Below are 18,000 nucleotides of genomic sequence, written 5' to 3'. Positions count from 1 at the left end.
AATGACTTACAAATGAACTCCGGACACACGCGCGCGCACCCGCTCCTGCACCGAGTCGCCATTGTTGACGCACTCGTCCAGCGTGCGGCGGCACGGTGCACTCTTCAAACGCTAGAAATTGCGCCTCGCAGGGCTCGTTGCCATTGTTGTCATTTGACATGCTGGTGGAGGGCAAAAAATACCCTTCAGGAGCGTTAGAATTACCATCCCCTGTGCGGGGTCGCTGCGGCCTCAACATCCCCAGCGTAGCCCTTCATGAACACGTGCCCGCTTGGCGAATCGACGCGCAAAGTACCGAACACGTACGAAAGACTTCAACACCTCGCGGCAAGCGACGAACGCACCTAGAACGCAGCGAGCGATGGGTTGGTGGTTCTCTGGTTAGTTTTATTGTTGGGTTTTCTGCCTGCTAATCTGTAGTCGGTGTTTTCGGCGCAAAACAGGTTCTCTGGTATTCCTCTGGTGGATTCATTACGCCTTAATTGGCAATTGGGGAGCTAGCAATAGAACGCAGTGTAAAAGGCGTGGTGCCGTTCAAAAAGTTTTGCGCTTCGATAAGAAAAACACAATTTTATAGTTTGAAATAAACTTTTTTATTCAGTATAGTCTCCCTGACCATCAATCAATGAATTCCAATCCTGGAGTGAGAATCTAGCAGAGCATCATTTGATAAAAAATGCTTTTCAAGCGTTAATTTTGCTAACTCTGGCAATAAGTAGATGGAGGAAGCAAGGGGCCGAATTTGCTGAATACGGTGAATACTTAAACAACGGGTCTGTTTTGACGAATTGTTCTTTTCACCTGGTCTAAAAGGTTACAGTGATATTGAGAATTTATTGTTTTACCAGTTTGCAAGTAAACAAAATGCCTTTCGTATCCCAAAAAACTGATCCAAATACTTTTTTGGGCGATTTCTTAACACGAACTCGTTTCGGAGCGGAAGAACCAGATTCACACCACACTCTTCAGTCTTATGTTTTGACTTAGAATCATGGTTGTAGACCCAAGTCTCATTCAGAATGATGAGTCGACGCACAAAATCCGCTTTATCCTTTCGAAAACGCTCCAAATGTTGCCGAACAAGTTATATTCGAATGTGTTTTTATTCCACATTGTTAGCGATCCTTTCTTCAGTCAAAATATTGCTTACACTACCCAATGAGATGTCTAGGGCTTCTACTAAATCCCTTCCAGTCAATCGACTTATTGAACATCCCAATCCGGACCACACGTTTTTCCCACGTTGCACGCCCTTTTTATGAGCCACCGCATAGTTTTATGACATAACAAACGAAGGACATACTGGGAAATCACCATTAAAACGCGCGCATCCCTTCGAGGAATGGTTTTGATGGAGCGCGCGTGCTGTCATCAAAGCAGACGTGGCGTGACGACGACAGTGCAGAGGCTTGTGTAAATTTCCAGTACCAAATTCTCCGTCCGAACACGACCGGAACTGACCTTCCATTCATTGGAGCAACAAATTTGGAACCGAAAAAAACAACGGGCGGGTCAGGCACGGGTCAATGAACAGCGCCGAAGACGGGGAGGCACGCTCCGATGGCCAAAAGTGTAAGTGTCTGGGCGGTGCGATGAACCGTGGGGTGTCAGAGCGCGACCACTATTTGTCACGTGTGTCGGGGGTTTCAGCGCGAAATCATTCAACTGCACGTGGGCCAAGCGGGCGTACAGATGGCCAGTGCGTGCTGGGAGCTGTACTGCCTCGAACACGGCATCTACCCGGACGGCCGGTTTTGTGAGAGGTGCTCCGGGACGGCGGGCTCCGACGACGACGACGATTGCAGTGCGTTCTTCAGCTGTAGCCGCGAAGGTCGCTGTGTGCCGCGGGTCCTAATGGTTGACCTGGAACCATCGGTGATCGACGAGATCCGGCTCGGCTCGTACCGGGAGCTGTTCAACCCGGCGACGCTGCTGTCGGGTAACGAGGACGCGGCCAGCAACTACGGCCGAGGCCACTACCGGTTGGGCCGGACCGTGATCGAACCGGCCCTGGACCGAGTGCGGAAGCTGTGCGAAAGCTGCGAGGCCGTGCAGGGATTCATGATGTTCCACAGTGTCGGCGGAGGCACCGGGGCCGGTCTCGGCACGCTGCTGCTGGAGCGTCTGGCCCAGGAGTACGGCAAAACGGGGCGCTTCGAATTCACCGTCTTCCCGTCGCCCCGGGTGTCGCCCATCATCGTCGAACCATATAACGCGATCCTGGCATCGCACGTCGCCATGGACCACACGGACTGTGCGGTCGTGCTGGACAACGAAGCGCTGTACGAGGTGTGCGACCGCAGCCTGGCCGTCCGCGAACCGACCTACACCAACCTGAACCGGCTGGTCGCGCAGGCCGTTTCATGCGTTACCGCATCGCTCCGGTTCCGTGGGGCCATCAACGTGGATCTGCTCGAGTTCCAGACCAATCTGGTGCCGTTCCCGCGGATTCACTACCCGCTCGTGACGTACTCTCCGCTGGTGCCGACCGCACACGGCCCACACGCCACACACCTGACGACGGCTGACCTCACGCAGCAGTGCTTCGAGCCGGCCAGTCAACTGGTGCACTGTGATCCGCGCACCGGGCGCTACATGTCCTGCTGCTTGCTGTACCGCGGGGACGTCTCACCGTTCGACATCAACCGGGCGGTGCAGGAGGTGCGGGCCAAGAAGGGCGCCCAGTTTGTGGACTGGTGTCCGACCGGGTTCAAGATCGGCATCAACTATCAGCCCCCGATGGCGGTCCCGGGGGCCGATCTGGCCCGCGTCGATCGTGCCCTCTGCATGCTGGCCAACAACACGGCCATCCGGGTGGCCTGGGACCGGGTTGCGGACCGGTGCCGCCGGATGTACGAGCGGAAGGCGTTCTGGCATCATTTCCTCGACGAAGGGCTCGAAGAGGCCGACCTGAGCGAGGCGATCGAGAACATCTCCACGCTAATCGACGATTATGCGGAAATTGAAAAATAACCCACCGATTAGTGGACGCGGGGTCGGGTCTCTTAAAACGTGCCGCCTGTGTCCGGAAGTTTGGAGACAGTTGGCAAGATGGCTGGGAACCGCACCGTTCGCATCCGGCTCACGCTGATCGGTATCGCTACCGTGTTGGGAGCCCTTTCGCCGAACACGGAAGCACTCTGCCGAATCCGGGAGCCGCCGACCGCTGGGTGTGCATACGCTCCGCTCCTGCTGGTAGAGGAGTGGTCCGGTTGGGTGCTGTCGAGAGAGAACTGTGACCGCACCGTGGCCGTCGCCACGTTCACTTCGCCGCCCGTCGTGTACTTTGACCGTGCCGCCGAGGATCGGCTCTACACGCTGCTGTTCCTGGAACCGGAACGACCCAGCGCGGGACGGTACGCTCTGCTGTGGCTGGTGTCCAACGTGCCGGTGAGACGATAGGATTTAATTAAATTTGCGTCATCAGCAGGTAGAAAGCGCCGGGTGTGTGTGTGCGCGCGCGAATCTGTCAAGTACCCAACTATAGGGTGTTGCCTCAACCTTGCCGGGGTCGAAGCTGAAGCGTTGGCTTTCGAGCGACCGGCAGTGACGCCATTGGCACGCCGTTTGATTGATTTCGGAACGTTTTTTGGTTTTATTTTATTGCTTTGGTTCACACGATTCGACGACGGTGATAGAGTGGTTGAGTTTTACTCACGTCACGTCAATGTTCGACAGTAAAGAGGACTAATGCGGGTCTCAGAACTACTAGAAATGCATAGTTGCAGTTCCAGCGTACGACAACTAAATTCTCGAATGGAGGAAAACGTTGAATAATCAGCGAAGAACCGTTTGGTCACGTGACACTAATTCAGATGAATGATTCAACAGACTCATTTAGATTCAATTTAAAGTTTTTAATTTGAGTGCGTGACTCTGGACAATTCCATGGATTGCGATGCTCACGCTCGACAGGCATAAGCTTTTCGCACAATTATGAACGTTGCGATCGCCTAAAGACTGATTGATTGGCGAGGGAAACACGAGCTCAAATGACATTCACTATGATGCCAATAGATTAGTGCAGCTCGAGAAAGCAGTGACCGCACTTTGTGTGTTTGGTAGTGTACTTATTGCCGTCGTTGTACGCATTGTTTCCAAATCGAGCGCTCATCATGTAACAGGCAACAACCGAAAACGGGCCCCTGTCAAAGGTTGGAGCCTGCTAAATGGTGGAGCTTGTGCAACTGTCGTCTGTTTGCCGTTGCATTACCCGGTTGCCGGTAGCTGTGGTCAAACATTTGTCGTAGCACTTTTTCCACCCAGCGAGCGGCATAATTTTTGGTGATTCAATATCACTCCCGTGTGTTGTTGTTGTTGTTCGTTTGTTAGCACATGCTCCAAACCCGATGCTGCAACTCTACCGGGAGAAAGTTTATGTTTGCGAATGTTGTTTGCGTTTGTTCGGGAGTTGTTTTCGTGTGTCATTAATTCAAAGTTCAAATCGGTGACGAGATCTTTGACCCACGCTCATTACACGTTAATGGTTTCGGTGCAAATAGTTGGAAGTACTAAATACTAGCATTTCTGGACGAAGACCTAACAATGTTTAATGAATCAGAATCCTTCCCCTTACGGCCCGAACAAGTGATCGATCGACTCCGCTATTTCTCAGCCGTTCTCACGTGATCCTTCTCGTCCACGATTTCTTCGCTCGAGTTCTACAAAAACAAGTCGAAAGTTCGCGACCGAAATCACGTCATCGCGTGTACGGCGTAAATTGCTGCCCCGACCACCGCACCCAGGCTCGCTGTACAAACAAACGTATTCTCCGAACCGGAGTAGCATCCTGTTGTTGTTAGGTCGACAAAAACGGGCTCGTTAGCTGACGATACTCTCGTCCAACGAAAACGGGCCATTAAACCCACCGGGAATCGTCCAGTACGCATGGCATGGCGAAAGTGTGCAAATAGAAGAGGTTTCGGTGCGTCTCCGACTCGGGGCCACCTTCACCACCGTCACCCGGCGGCCTTCAGTTTCAGCGCGCCCTCAACGAATCTAATTACATTGGTGTACTCACGTAAACGTTTTGTTGGGCTCCTATTGTGGTCATGACTTTGTTGTTTTCGTTTCCATCTCACAACATCTTTGCTCGAATCGAGGTTCATCGTTGAAGGCAAAACTCATCCATACGCTTGCCTCGCGGACGTACACCTAGCATAATTACGCGCCTCGATCGCACCTCAACGCGACCGTGTTTCCTGTTCTGGTCAAGATGAATTGGCCAAAAAAACATCAAACGATTCGTGGTTTTCGACTGAAACTTTTGTGGGCCACCACCACTGTACCAGTGCGCGAAGGCTGAAGGAGGACACGAACCGGACAGAAGTGTTTTGCTTCTTGTACCACTTGTCACGCTGCCATTGGGTCACTGCCGGCTGGCTGCTTTCCGGCAGGCGAATCGGTGAGCGAATCCGAACGGAACCGCCCATCCGGATATTATTCACGCCGTTTTGAATGAATTGAGAATATTTGCAAAAGCCATAAATCACCCGACATCGTTTTTTATGCCTCATTAAATTAATAATCCATCCGATAAATAACGTTGCTCATCAAAATGTTACACTGTGAAACATTTCATTCGTCTAAAAATTGATTGAAATATTTCTCAGGGCATCTTCGATTTTAGTACGATAAACAAAAAAACAAGTTCTAAAAGTAGTTCAAAATTTACTAAATACGGTTGGTGGAAAGTTTTTTGTGTTTTGATTGCTGTTTCGTTGTTTCTAATTTATCTTCCACAGGGTTCTGTTCTTACGACGGGTATGACGTACATGGATGGAGACACCGTCATGGGTAAGCAGTTCCAAAAGGACCCGCTTTTATAATTCCTAAACGTCCTCGCATTGCGTCGACAACAAGAAGCTTCATCGTTTAAAACGGTTCCATTTCTTTATGCAGATTATCATTCTCCTGTGCTTGGCAACGCTGATGATGAGCCCACACACTACGGATTCTATCTCTACGAACAAATTTACGGCACAATCTATCCACCTACGCCAGCCAGCCGTGAGGACTTTGATCTGGACGAATGGATCGGTTCGCTGTACCCGGAGGGCTCACTCTGCACTCCTGTTGCATCAATCGGTTTCGGTCTCATGTAAAGCCTCATTGGAGCCATAGTGGAGTTCTGCGGGGACATATCGGCGGGCAATCTTTAGACGATGTTTTGTGCAACGTATTTGCGATCAAATTATCGTAACGTAGTCAGTGATTTAGAATCAGAAATGGTGACAATAAAAATGAAAATCAAGAAATATCGACGATCGCTGGTAGAAGGTCTTAGAAGGGAAGGTTTAGGGTACACTCTTTGTAACTGTAAAAATGTAATCGCGTGCTCCTGCAACATGACAGCTCGCGTATAACACACAACGGATGTTGTGATTGCGGAAGTATCTCTAGAAAGTCCAATAACGCATCTGATTTCCGCCAATGAGTCGATTGTTCGTTGAACAACCCGCAAGGCACGGCTGCTCGAATCCGGTGCTCGAATGCTCGGGGTGTTGCTCGAATCCGATGTAAATAAGTGAGCCAAGAGCCATATTTTCATATTTTGACAGCTCCGTCAAACGTCAAAACAATCGAAAAGCCGGAGCGTTCCTTTTGCGGGGTGCGTCATAAAACTTTGTCCACAAATAAAATCATTCCCAAAAGCTCCGCGAGTGTAATTGTGGTTGGTTGCGCTATTGGTCGCCTAAAGGAAGTGAAAGAAATCCATCGGGTTGCGGGATACTGTGGGTAAATCATCAAACGGTAAGCAAACCACAGCCGCAACATGGCTGACGCAGCGGCAAGACAGCTGCAGTACGAGTACAAGGCGGTAAGTGGCGACGGTCTAGTTCGGCAATGATTTGCAATCACTAACCTTCCGGCGCTCTGCAGAACTCCAATTTGGTGCTGCAAGCGGATGTGCGGCTTATCGAGCGTCCGCGGCGTGATGAAGCGACCGGTGAGGTGATATCGCTCGTCGGCAAGCTCGACGGAACCCGGATGGGTGACCGGGCGCAACGCAGCAAACCGGAAAAGACGCAGGAGCGGAAAGCGAAGCGACAGAAGCGTGACGAGGCACAGTACGACTTTAACAGCATGAAGGGCGCCACGCTGCTGTCGGAGGGCATTGATGAAATGGTCGGCATCGTGTATCGGCCGAAAACGCAGGAGACGCGCCAAACGTACGAGGTGCTGCTGAGCTTCATCCAGGAAGCGATCGGCGATCAACCGCGTGACATTTTGCGCGGTGCGGCGGACGAAATTTTGGCCGTTCTGAAGAACGATCGGATGAAGGAACGCGAAAAGAAGCGCGAGATCGATGGACTGTTGGGAAGCGTGACGGATGAACGGTTCGCGTTGCTCGTGAATCTCGGGAAAAAGATCACCGATTTCGGCTCGGAAGCGGCCAGTGCCATCGGTGCCGTGGGTCAGGCGGGTCCGGGTGGTGATGAGCAGATCGACGAAACGTACGGCATCAACGTGCGGTTCGAGGAGTCGGAAGAGGAATCGGACGAGGACAAGTACGGTGAGGTGCGCGAGGACGACGGGCAGGACGAGGGCGAAGAGGCCCGTGATGATGGTATTCTGCACGCGGAAAACCTGGGCGGTGGGGACGATGCGAACAAGAAGGAGAAGGCACTGGACCCGCGCGACATTGACGCTCACTGGTTGCAGCGGTGCCTGCGGAAGTACTACAACGATTCGATGATGTCGCAGGCGAAGGCCCTCGAAGTGCTGAGCGTGCTGAAGGAGTCGGGCGACGATCGGGAGTGCGAAAATCAGCTCGTGCTGTTGCTAGGCTACGATTGCTTTGATTTCATCAAACTGCTCAAAAAGAACCGCCAGATGGTGCTGTACTGTACGATGCTGGCCCAGTCGCAGAGTGAAAGCGATCGGGCCAAGCTGCGCGAACGCATGAGGTCCGACGCGGCACTGGCCAAGATTCTGCGCCAGCTCGATACGGGCAAGCAGGAAGCGCAGGACGGTGCGTACGCGGCAGTGGCACACGAAGACTCGAAAGTGTCGGTACGATCGCGCAAAGAAGCGCTGATGGATCTGGATCTCGACGGGCACCATCTGGTGACCGGCAACGGTGTGGCTGTGGATCACAAGACAATGGCGGCGGTGAACGGCGGTGGTGTCAGAGGACAAATTGCCGGCAACCGTACGGTGCTCGAGCTGGATGAGCTGGCGTTCACGCAGGGATCGCACCTGATGGCCAACAAGCGCTGCCAGCTGCCGGACGGATCGTTCCGCAAGCAGCGCAAAGGCTACGAAGAGGTGCACGTTCCGGCCCTGAAGCCCCGCCCGTTCGATGACGATGAAGAGCTGATCACAATCGAAAAGCTCCCGAAGTACGTGCAGCCCGTGTTTAGCGGCTTCAAGACACTGAACCGCATCCAGAGTCGCCTGTATCGGAGCGCGCTCGAAAGCGACGAGAATCTGCTGCTGTGCGCACCAACCGGAGCCGGTAAGACGAACGTGGCGCTGCTCACGATGATGCGCGAGATCGGCAAGCACATCAACGACGATGGGACGATCAACGTGGACGAGTTCAAGATCATTTACGTGGCGCCGATGCGATCGCTCGTACAGGAGATGGTCGGCAACTTTGGGCGCCGGCTGGCCACGTACAACCTGACCGTGTCCGAGCTGACCGGTGACCATCAGCTGAGCCGCGAGCAGATTGCCGCCACGCAGGTGATCGTGTGTACGCCGGAAAAGTGGGACATTATCACGCGCAAGGGTGGCGAAAAGACGTACACGCAGTACGTGCGGTTGGTGATCATCGACGAGATTCACCTGCTCCACGACGAGCGCGGCCCGGTGCTGGAGGCACTGGTTGCGCGCACGATCCGCAACATCGAAACGACGCAGGAGGACGTGCGGCTGGTCGGGTTGTCGGCTACGCTGCCCAACTACCAGGACGTGGCCACGTTTTTGCGTGTCCGGCCCGAGACGGGCCTGTTTTACTTCGACAACAGCTACCGGCCGGTGGCGCTCGAGCAGCAGTACATCGGTGTGACGGAGAAGAAGGCCCTCAAGCGGTTCCAGGTGATGAACGACATCGTGTACGAGAAGGTGATGGAGCACGCGGGCCGCAACCAGGTGCTGGTGTTTGTGCACTCGCGCAAAGAGACGGGCAAAACGGCACGCGCCATCCGCGACATGTGCCTGGAGAAGGACACGCTCGGTTCGTTCTTGCGCGAAGGCTCGGCCAGCATGGAGGTGCTCCGGTCGGAAGCGGACCAGGTGAAGAACCAGGAGCTGAAGGACCTGCTGCCGTACGGGTTCGCGATCCATCACGCCGGCATGACGCGCGTCGATCGTACGCTGGTCGAGGATCTGTTTGCCGATCGGCACATTCAGGTGCTCGTCTCGACCGCCACCCTGGCGTGGGGTGTGAATCTGCCGGCGCACACCGTCATCATCAAGGGCACGCAGGTGTACAACCCGGAGAAGGGCCGCTGGGTCGAGCTCGGGGCACTCGACGTGCTGCAGATGTTGGGCCGTGCCGGACGCCCGCAGTACGACACGAAGGGCGAAGGCATTCTGATCACGAACCACAGCGAGCTACAGTACTATCTGTCGCTGTTGAACCAACAGCTACCGATCGAATCGCAGCTCATCACGAAGCTGCCCGACATGCTGAACGCCGAGATCGTGCTCGGTACGGTACAAAACGTAAAGGACGCCGTGACGTGGCTCGGTTACACGTACCTCTACATCCGCATGCTCCGCCAGCCAACGCTGTACGGTGTATCGATCGATGCCGTACAGGACGATGCCCTGTTGGAGCAGTTTCGGGCCGATCTGGTGCACACGGCTGCCCTGCACTTGGAGCGCAGCGGTCTGGTGAAGTACGATCGCAAGAGTGGCCACCTGCAGGTGACGGAAGTGGGCCGAATTGCGTCGCACTATTACTGCACGCACGAAACGATGCTCACGTACCATCAGCTGCTGAAGCCGACGCTCAGCGAAATCGAACTGTTCCGTGTGTTCTCGCTGTCGGGCGAGTTCCGCAACATTACGGTGCGCGAGGAGGAAAAGCTGGAGCTGCAGAAGCTGATGGAGCGCGTACCGATTCCGATCAAGGAGAGCATCGAGGAGCCGAGCGCCAAGGTGAACGTGTTGCTGCAGGCGTACATCTCGCAGCTTCGGCTCGACGGGTTCGCCCTGATGGCCGATATGGTGTACGTGACACAGTCGGCCTCGCGGCTGCTGCGGGCGATCTTCGAGATCGTCCTGCACCGTGGCTGGGCTCAGCTGGCCGACAAGTGTCTGACGCTGTGCAAAATGATCGATCGCCGCATGTGGCAAAGTATGTCCCCGTTGCGGCAGTTCCGCAAGATGCCGGAGGAGATTGTGAAGAAGATCGAAAAGAAGAGCTTCCCCTGGGAGCGGCTGTACGATCTGGAGGCGAACGAAATCGGCGAACTGATCCGTGTGCCGAAGCTGGGCAAAACCATCTACCGGTTCATCCACCAGTTCCCGAAGCTCGAGCTGTCGACCCACATCCAGCCGATCACGCGCTCGACGCTGCGGGTCGAGCTGACCATCACGCCCGACTTCCAGTGGGACGAGAAGGTGCACGGCCAGTCGGAAGCGTTCTGGATTCTGGTGGAGGACGTCGACTCGGAGGTGATCCTCCATCACGAGTACTTCCTGCTGAAGGCCAAGTACTGCACCGACGATCACCTGGTGAAGTTCTTCGTGCCCGTGTTTGAGCCCCTGCCACCGCAGTATTTCCTGCGGATCGTATCCGATCGGTGGATTGGGGCCGAAACGCAGTTACCCGTCTCGTTCCGCCATCTGATCCTGCCCGAGAAGAACCTACCGCCGACGGAGCTGCTCGATCTGCAGCCCTTGCCGATCAGTGCCCTGCGCGAGGGCTCGTTTGAGGCACTGTACGCGGATCGCTTTCCACAGTTTAATCCCATCCAGACGCAGGTGTTCAATGCGGTGTACAACAGTGAGGACAACGTGTTTGTCGGGGCACCGACCGGGTCGGGCAAAACGACGATCGCCGAATTTGCGGTACTCCGCTTGCTGGCCCAAAATCCGGCCGGCCGGGTCGTGTACCTGGTGGCAAAGGATGCGCTGGCCGAGCTCGTGTTTCACGAGTGGCACCAACGGTTCGGCCAGTCGTCGCTCGGCTGCAAGGTGGTCCGGCTGACGGGTGAAACCGGCACCGATCTGAAGCTGATCGCGAAGGGTCAGATCATTGTGACGACGGCCGACAAGTGGGACGTCCTGTCGCGGCGCTGGAAGCAACGGAAGAACGTCCAGAACGTGCAGCTGTTTATCGTCGACGAACTGCAGCTGATCGGGGGCGAGGACGGACCGGTGCTGGAGGTGGTCTGCTCGCGGATGCGTTACATCTCGTCGCAGATCGAGAAACCGATTCGCATCGTGGCCCTGTCGGCCTCGTTGGCTGACGCACGCGACATCGCACAGTGGCTCGGTTGCAGCACCAATGCGACCTTCAATTTCCACCCCTCGGTCCGTCCGATTCCACTCGAGCTGCACGTCCAGGGGCTCAACATAACGCACAATGCGTCGCGCATTGCGGCCATGTCGAAACCGGTGTACAATGCCATCAGCAAATTTAGCCCGCATAAGCCGGTGATTGTGTTTGTCACTTCCCGGAAGCTGGCCCGTTTGACGGCGATCGACGTGCTGACGTACTGTGCGGCGGAACTGCAACCGAACCGGTTTTTCCACGCCGAAGAGGACGACATCAAACCGTTCCTGGACCGGATGTCGGACAAAACGCTCAAGGAGACGCTCTCGCAGGGTGTGGCCTATATGCACGAGGGCCTCACAGCGTCCGATCAGCGGATGGTGGAGCAGCTGTTCGATTCGGGCGCGGTGCAGATCGCGATCTGTACGCGCGATCTGTGCTGGGGGCTCAACATCAGTGCCCACCTGGTGGTCATCATGGACACGCAGTACTACAACGGGCGGAGCCACTCGTACGACGATTATCCGATCACGGACGTGATGCAGATGGTGGCGCGCGCCAACCGGCCGCTCGAGGACGACGATGCCAAGGCGGTGCTGATGTGCCAGAGCTCGAAGAAGGACTTTTACAAAAAGTTTCTCAACGAACCGCTACCGGTCGAGAGTCATCTCGATCACCGGATGCATGATCACTTCAACGCCGAGATTGTCACGAAGACGATCGAGAACAAGCAGGATGCGGTGGACTATCTGACCTGGACGTTTCTGTACCGGCGGTTGACCCAGAACCCGAACTACTACAACCTGCAGGGTGTCACGCATCGTCACCTGTCCGATCATCTGTCGGAGCTGGTCGAGACGACGCTCTCGGATCTCGAACAGTCCAAGTGTATCGGCGTGGAGGACGAAATGGACACGCTCCCGCTGAACCTGGGCATGATTGCGGCCTACTATTACATCAACTACACGACGATCGAGCTGTTCAGTTTGTCGCTCAACAGCAAGACCAAGATCCGAGGGCTGCTGGAGATCATCTCGTCGGCGGCCGAGTACGAGGATCTGATCGTGCGCCACCACGAGGACAACATTCTGCGCAGTCTCGGCGTCCGGTTGCCGAACAAACTGACCGGCCCGAACGGGACCGCCCCGAAGTTTAATGATCCGCACATCAAAACGAATCTGCTGCTGCAGGCGCACCTGTCCCGGTTGCAGCTCGGGGCCGAGCTGCAGGGCGACACAGAGCAGATCCTGGGCAAAGCGATCCGCCTCGTGCAGGCGTGCGTCGATGTGCTGTCGTCGAACGGGTGGCTGTCGCCGGCCGTGGCCGCCATGGAGCTGGCCCAGATGGTCACGCAGGCGATGTGGAGCAAAGACTCGTACCTGAAGCAGCTGCCACACTTTGGCGCCGACATTATCAAGCGCTGCCAGGAGAAGGGCATCGAGACGGTGTTCGACATCATGGAGCTGGACGATGACGATCGGTCGCGCCTGCTGCAGCTCACCGATCAGCAGATGTCGGATGTGGCCCGGTTCTGCAACCGCTACCCGAACATCGAGCTGACGTTCGAGGTGCTCGACAAGGACCGGATCCACTCGGGCTCGTCGGTGAACGTGGCCGTCAATTTGGAACGCGAGGACGACGTTACTGGCCCCGTGATCGCACCATTCTTTCCGCAGGTAAGTGTGCAGTTTATTTGCCCGGGAGTCTCGAGTTGTCAAAATAATGCAGCTGGCTGACGGTCCATTTCGATCGGTGCTGCGAGAGTGGGTTCCCGTTTGCATTGCACTGATAACGATCGTGCACCGAGTGCAGAGGCGATCGTGTGTTTGCCCCGCCGGGGTGGCTCTATTCCGAGTTTCGTAAACATTCACACAGTAATTTACGAGGTTCGGTGGTGCTGCTTTTCGCAATAAAACAAAGCCCATTACCACCACCGGCCGGGGGTTGATAAGATGGATGGTGGTGCGCGCCACCGAACCGGAGGTTCGTAGTCCTTACGCCCTCTGACTCTGGTGGAGGATGGTTCATTCAAAACAATTGCTTCCCGGGCCGGCCGCCCAGCCAGCCAGCCAACCAGATACGCGGCGCGTGGTCGTCTGTAATCAAAAGTGGCCGTGATTGTTTTAATAACGCCGCGATCGTGTGCTTCGATTGCCCGAAAGCCACAGCCAGATCGTATCGCAATGACTTTGGAATCATCCTCTCCCCCCGTTTGCGGGCGTTAAACGTTTCTCTAACCGGCTGGGAAACGATCGACATCCGATAACGTTGACGCGCAGGGCCATCGAAAACGAAACCGAACCCGCGGGCGGGTCGCCGTCGGATGGTCGTCGGATGCAAAAGAGCATAAAATAGCTAAGCCTGTGGCCACTCTTAAAGAGCAACATTTGCATCCACAAGAGCGCCTACGTGTAAGGTGATCTGTGGTTTGGTGGTGGCGCACATGAAAATTGATTCCAGCGACCGCACCCCAAGCTCTGGCTGCAAGTAATCGGAGCTGGTGACGTGAGGCCTCTGGCCAGGGGCCTGGTGACATTGGGTAGCTATTTTAAAATCAGAAATTACAGAGGGGAACCACGCGCGCGCTGATAATCGATCATTACCAAAGGTGCCCCAAAGATGCCGATCGTATTCCATTTCGAAGTTCTCCCCCGATCGTATGCCAGGTCCTTCCTGTTCCTTCCTGTATGTCTCAAATTTGTTACATTTTCATTCACAGAAACGCGAGGAAGGCTGGTGGGTGGTGATCGGTGATCCTAAGACGAACTCGCTGCTCTCGATCAAGCGGCTGACGCTGCAGCAGAAGGCGAAGGTGAAGCTGAACTTTGTCGCGCCCAGCCCGGGCCACCACGAGTACACGCTGTACTACATGAGCGATTCGTACCTGGGCTGCGATCAGGAGTACAAATTCTCCATCAACGTCGGTGACTTCCAGTCGGAGAGTGAAAGTGAATCGGATTAGGAACCGCACGTGGGCAGAATTTATCGTTCGACTGTATCTTTAGTGTCCACATTTTGAGGATTAATATGTGACGGCGCCCGATTGTGTGTGGGCCAGTTTAATTGTAGCGAATGCGTATTTTAATGTTTCTATGTGTATCATACTTAATAATGCATCCAATTCACGAGTTCCAGATTAGTGTAGTGTGTTTCCCACATTGCAGGCCACTATAGAATTTGTACAAGAAATAAATTCACTCGCTTGAACCCAACACCCGAGTGAGTTCTTCCGGTTTTTGTGTTTCTTCTTCCTCTTCCGCCGGAGGCTCATGTTACAACCGGCGCAGCGGCACAGCGGTAATTGTAGCTGCAACCCCGATTTTCTAACGTTTCCCGGCGGCGGTTTCCTCGAAATATGCGACAAAGTCCTCTAGGTGCCCCCGGGGGGCGGATGGAACGCCGACCGACCGACCGATCGATCGATCGCATTACTTCGCAAAGGAAAGATGCCGCGTGCCGTGATATTAGGTGCCGAAATTGAAGCCAGCATGCTCAAAACTCAGAACGACAGAAGCCGCTACGCTCCGATTGTGCCACGTGGACCAGTGCTAGTTGATTTTTTCAAGCCACTGGCGCACTCGCGCTGATGCCACCGAGTGATAGAGTGACCGGCGAGGCCAAGGCGCCAAGGCGGGTACGTTTCCTTGAAATGTTTGACAACTAGCGAACCTCAAACGTGTCTAAACCGTGCCCTCTGCCAGCGGATCTATCGATCGGTCGGCTAATTGGCACCGGGTGTTACGGATCAGTAGTGGCGCATGGCGTTGAGTTCAATCGGCTGACCACAAACAGCGCCCGGGCGGGGCGCTATTTTTGTATGTAAACATTTTACCGATCCGAATGCTGCCGCAACGATCGTGGGCTCGAAAACCAAGTTCGAAAGGAACATAGTATGATCTTTTCTCCGCCGCTGGTGGCGCCAAGCGGTGGAACACATCATACAAATGGTCGCCCATCCGTGTTCCCATTGTGGCCCTTACACAGGGCGGACCTCTTTTATGAAACAATGCGAAAGCGCAACATAAATCAAATCGGAAAGCACCACCAGAAACGGCCTGGCGGCCTGACACTTCTTGCCGGCCGGTTTAGAGTGCTGGTTCAACAGCCCTCCGCGCGCCCAGAGTCTCGGCAGCCGGAACAACCGGATTAACACCACAGCTTATCGTGCCCACGCACAAACCCTCCGCCAGCATTGATTGATGAATGGGCAGCCTAGGAATTCAAATGCATTCTCGCGGCGGTGCCTTTGGCCGTTCGTGTGAGTGTGTCTGTGTGTTGTTTCTTCCCTCATTTCAAGTGCATCTCTTCCAGGAACAGGGGGCCAACGAAAGGGGCCCTTAACGATGGCTTTGACTTTCATTCCCTTACCCGGCGGGTTCCGCGTGCCGACTGCCTGTGGGATGCATGTCCCGTTTGCATTAGATACATCGAAAGCTGACGGACGGACCGAGCCACTCCGGGGACACGGAGTACTTTAGCTGAAAGTGACCACTTTTTTCGACATTAACATTTACGAGAAGTAACAACCGGCGGGATGCTCCGGGTGGCGACGGGTGGCCAAGAAACACGGCTATGTTGTGAGTCGTACGTGTCCACAGCTTTCTAATCCTCTCTACCGATGGTGAACGTTGCTTGCTTTTCGATTCGCTGCCGGTAGCCACACGAACTCTGATCCATGTAAAGCAACTTCTCTGCTGTAAACAAAAGGAAACGATTTGTTAAATTTACAACTTGATAATGTAACCGGTTCCAATACAAATGCTCATTTTTGGTGTGAATGAAGGGGCTCAAACAAAACGACCAAAAGATAGACACAAATCATCAGAAGATAGAAAATCGGTGCTTGCTTTGATCGCTACGGTCCAGTGTTCGGTTCGGCATCTAGCAAACATTGAGATTTAAGAAACGAAGTGATTAACGTTTGCTTTCGGAACTTACTAAAACGGAAACACTTATGATGCTCGCCACGCGGTTATTCCCTGGAACAACAGCGAATCCGTCTCAAGCCAGTGTTTGCATGCGGCCAACGGATGACATCTGTCGTGTGGACAGTCCGATCCGATGCGAAATCTTCCCGCATGGCGTTGCAACTCTCCAGCGCGAAGGGTCCGCGACGACGGAAAGGCAAAACAAACAGCCCGCGTCCCAGTAACGTGCCCTCTCGGGCTCATCGCTCATGCGCCCGTAGCATGATTTGTTTATTTTCGGAACTCTCATCGCCGCTCGTCGTCGTCGCCGTCGGCGGCCAGCGTGATTAGCGGGCGCGCACCTATCGCTGCTCGGCGGACATTATCGCGCACCCTCGGCGGTCTTGTCTCCGTTCCCGATCTCTCCCGGGTACCCGGCACTAATGGCACACCCGGTCAATGCTTTTAGCGTGGCGCATCGCTGATAATGCCACCGACGCGGTATCTGGTACATTCTCTGCATTTTTTCGGTCATTAAAGGCCAATTATGTTTCGTCACTCGTCCCATACGCACAGGTACACAGGTTGCGGTTGTCGTTGTGACACAATTAATCCGGCCATCCGGCATCCTCATCCTCTCGGTGCCAGTACCAATACCAAACGGAGCTACCTACGCGAGCCAGGGGCTCGATTTTGGGCTACCTGGACACACAGTAGTACGGTTCAGGTCGCAGCGGAAAGAAAGTGTCCCAGCGGTGTTCGGCTCTGGCCGACGCACGATCACGTTGCGGCAAATTTTTACCAACTCTTCGTGCTCCTATTTTACTGCGTGGTCCCACATTAAGTGTTTCCGTTTTGTTTAGTTCCGCCGAAACGTCCTTTTTGTGATATTTTAACGAACGTGTTTCCGTGATCGGTTCCGGCCATACCGGCCCCAGCATCATGCATTCCGCGCGTGACGGTGACGTGCACCCCGGCAATGCTAGTTGGCGATAATGGTTAGTTCTCTAGGTTCGCATCCGGAGGTCCCGTATCGATCATCTATCGGAAGGCGAGTTTGGTGACGCCCAAAGTGTTACCTCTGAGGATGCTGCGCACGCTCAGGGATGCGGTGCGGTCACGTTTGCAACCATTTTGAACCATCGGGGACCTGAAACGTGTAGCGACATGTGCCGTCGCCAGCTGATAGTGGTGATGATAAATCACGTCCCTCTCTCACGTAACCTAACGCATCCTATCCGCGGGGCGCGATAGGATGTGTGTGGTGACATAAAGTGGCCATGCCGTGACCGGGTTCGTTGCGTGTCGCAATCGAGCAGCTCGCGTTATCAGTCGGAAGTGTAGGAATGTCGTTAAACTGTGTTCAATATACTCTCACTGCTCCGACGCGTCCGATCCCCGCACACACCGATACATCCCTGAGCTGGCGATCCTTGACTCTGCTGAGCGCTAGTTTTGCAGCCGCTGTCCACGATGTGGTCAGATGGGATTGCATCAGGAACGAGGCAAGCAGCAAAGGGCCTCCACTGACCCGGGCCCTTTTCGCCGTCGGCGCAAACGACGACAAATGAGCGCGATAATGGGGGCCAAGAGTGCTCCGGTCCGGCGCCGTAACTGTCCCGCGCCCGATTCGGCCCC

General features: G+C 54.7%; 3 protein-coding genes across 3 annotated transcripts; all 3 read left to right on the top strand.

Annotated features, from left to right (window-relative positions):
- The first annotated feature begins 1,560 nt into the window (after window positions 1-1,560).
- On the top strand, window positions 1,561-2,973 carry LOC128272970 (tubulin alpha chain-like). Its single transcript, XM_053010864.1, has 2 exons — window positions 1,561-1,572; window positions 1,651-2,973. The coding sequence occupies exons 1-2, from the start codon at window positions 1,561-1,563 to the stop codon at window positions 2,971-2,973; spliced, it is 1,335 nt and encodes a 444-aa protein (XP_052866824.1).
- Window positions 2,974-3,051: 78 nt separating this feature from the next.
- Window positions 3,052-6,104, top strand: LOC128275258 (uncharacterized). The gene is made up of 3 exons (XM_053013698.1): window positions 3,052-3,390; window positions 5,745-5,796; window positions 5,902-6,104. Exons 1-3 carry the CDS (start codon window positions 3,052-3,054, stop codon window positions 6,102-6,104), a joined length of 594 nt encoding a protein of 197 aa, XP_052869658.1.
- Window positions 6,105-6,775: 671 nt separating this feature from the next.
- On the top strand, window positions 6,776-14,448 carry LOC128272950 (U5 small nuclear ribonucleoprotein 200 kDa helicase). The gene is made up of 4 exons (XM_053010840.1): window positions 6,776-6,820; window positions 6,883-8,010; window positions 8,104-13,131; window positions 14,175-14,448. The coding sequence occupies exons 1-4, from the start codon at window positions 6,776-6,778 to the stop codon at window positions 14,415-14,417; spliced, it is 6,444 nt and encodes a 2,147-aa protein (XP_052866800.1). The 3' UTR covers window positions 14,418-14,448.
- The last annotated feature ends 3,552 nt before the right edge of the window (window positions 14,449-18,000 follow it).

The sequence above is a fragment of the Anopheles cruzii genome, chromosome 3 (assembly GCF_943734635.1).
Source record: "Anopheles cruzii chromosome 3, idAnoCruzAS_RS32_06, whole genome shotgun sequence".
NCBI lineage: Eukaryota > Metazoa > Arthropoda > Insecta > Diptera > Culicidae > Anopheles > Anopheles cruzii.
Note: the sequence above shows the minus strand (reverse complement) of the source record. Positions and strands in the feature narration are given on the sequence as shown.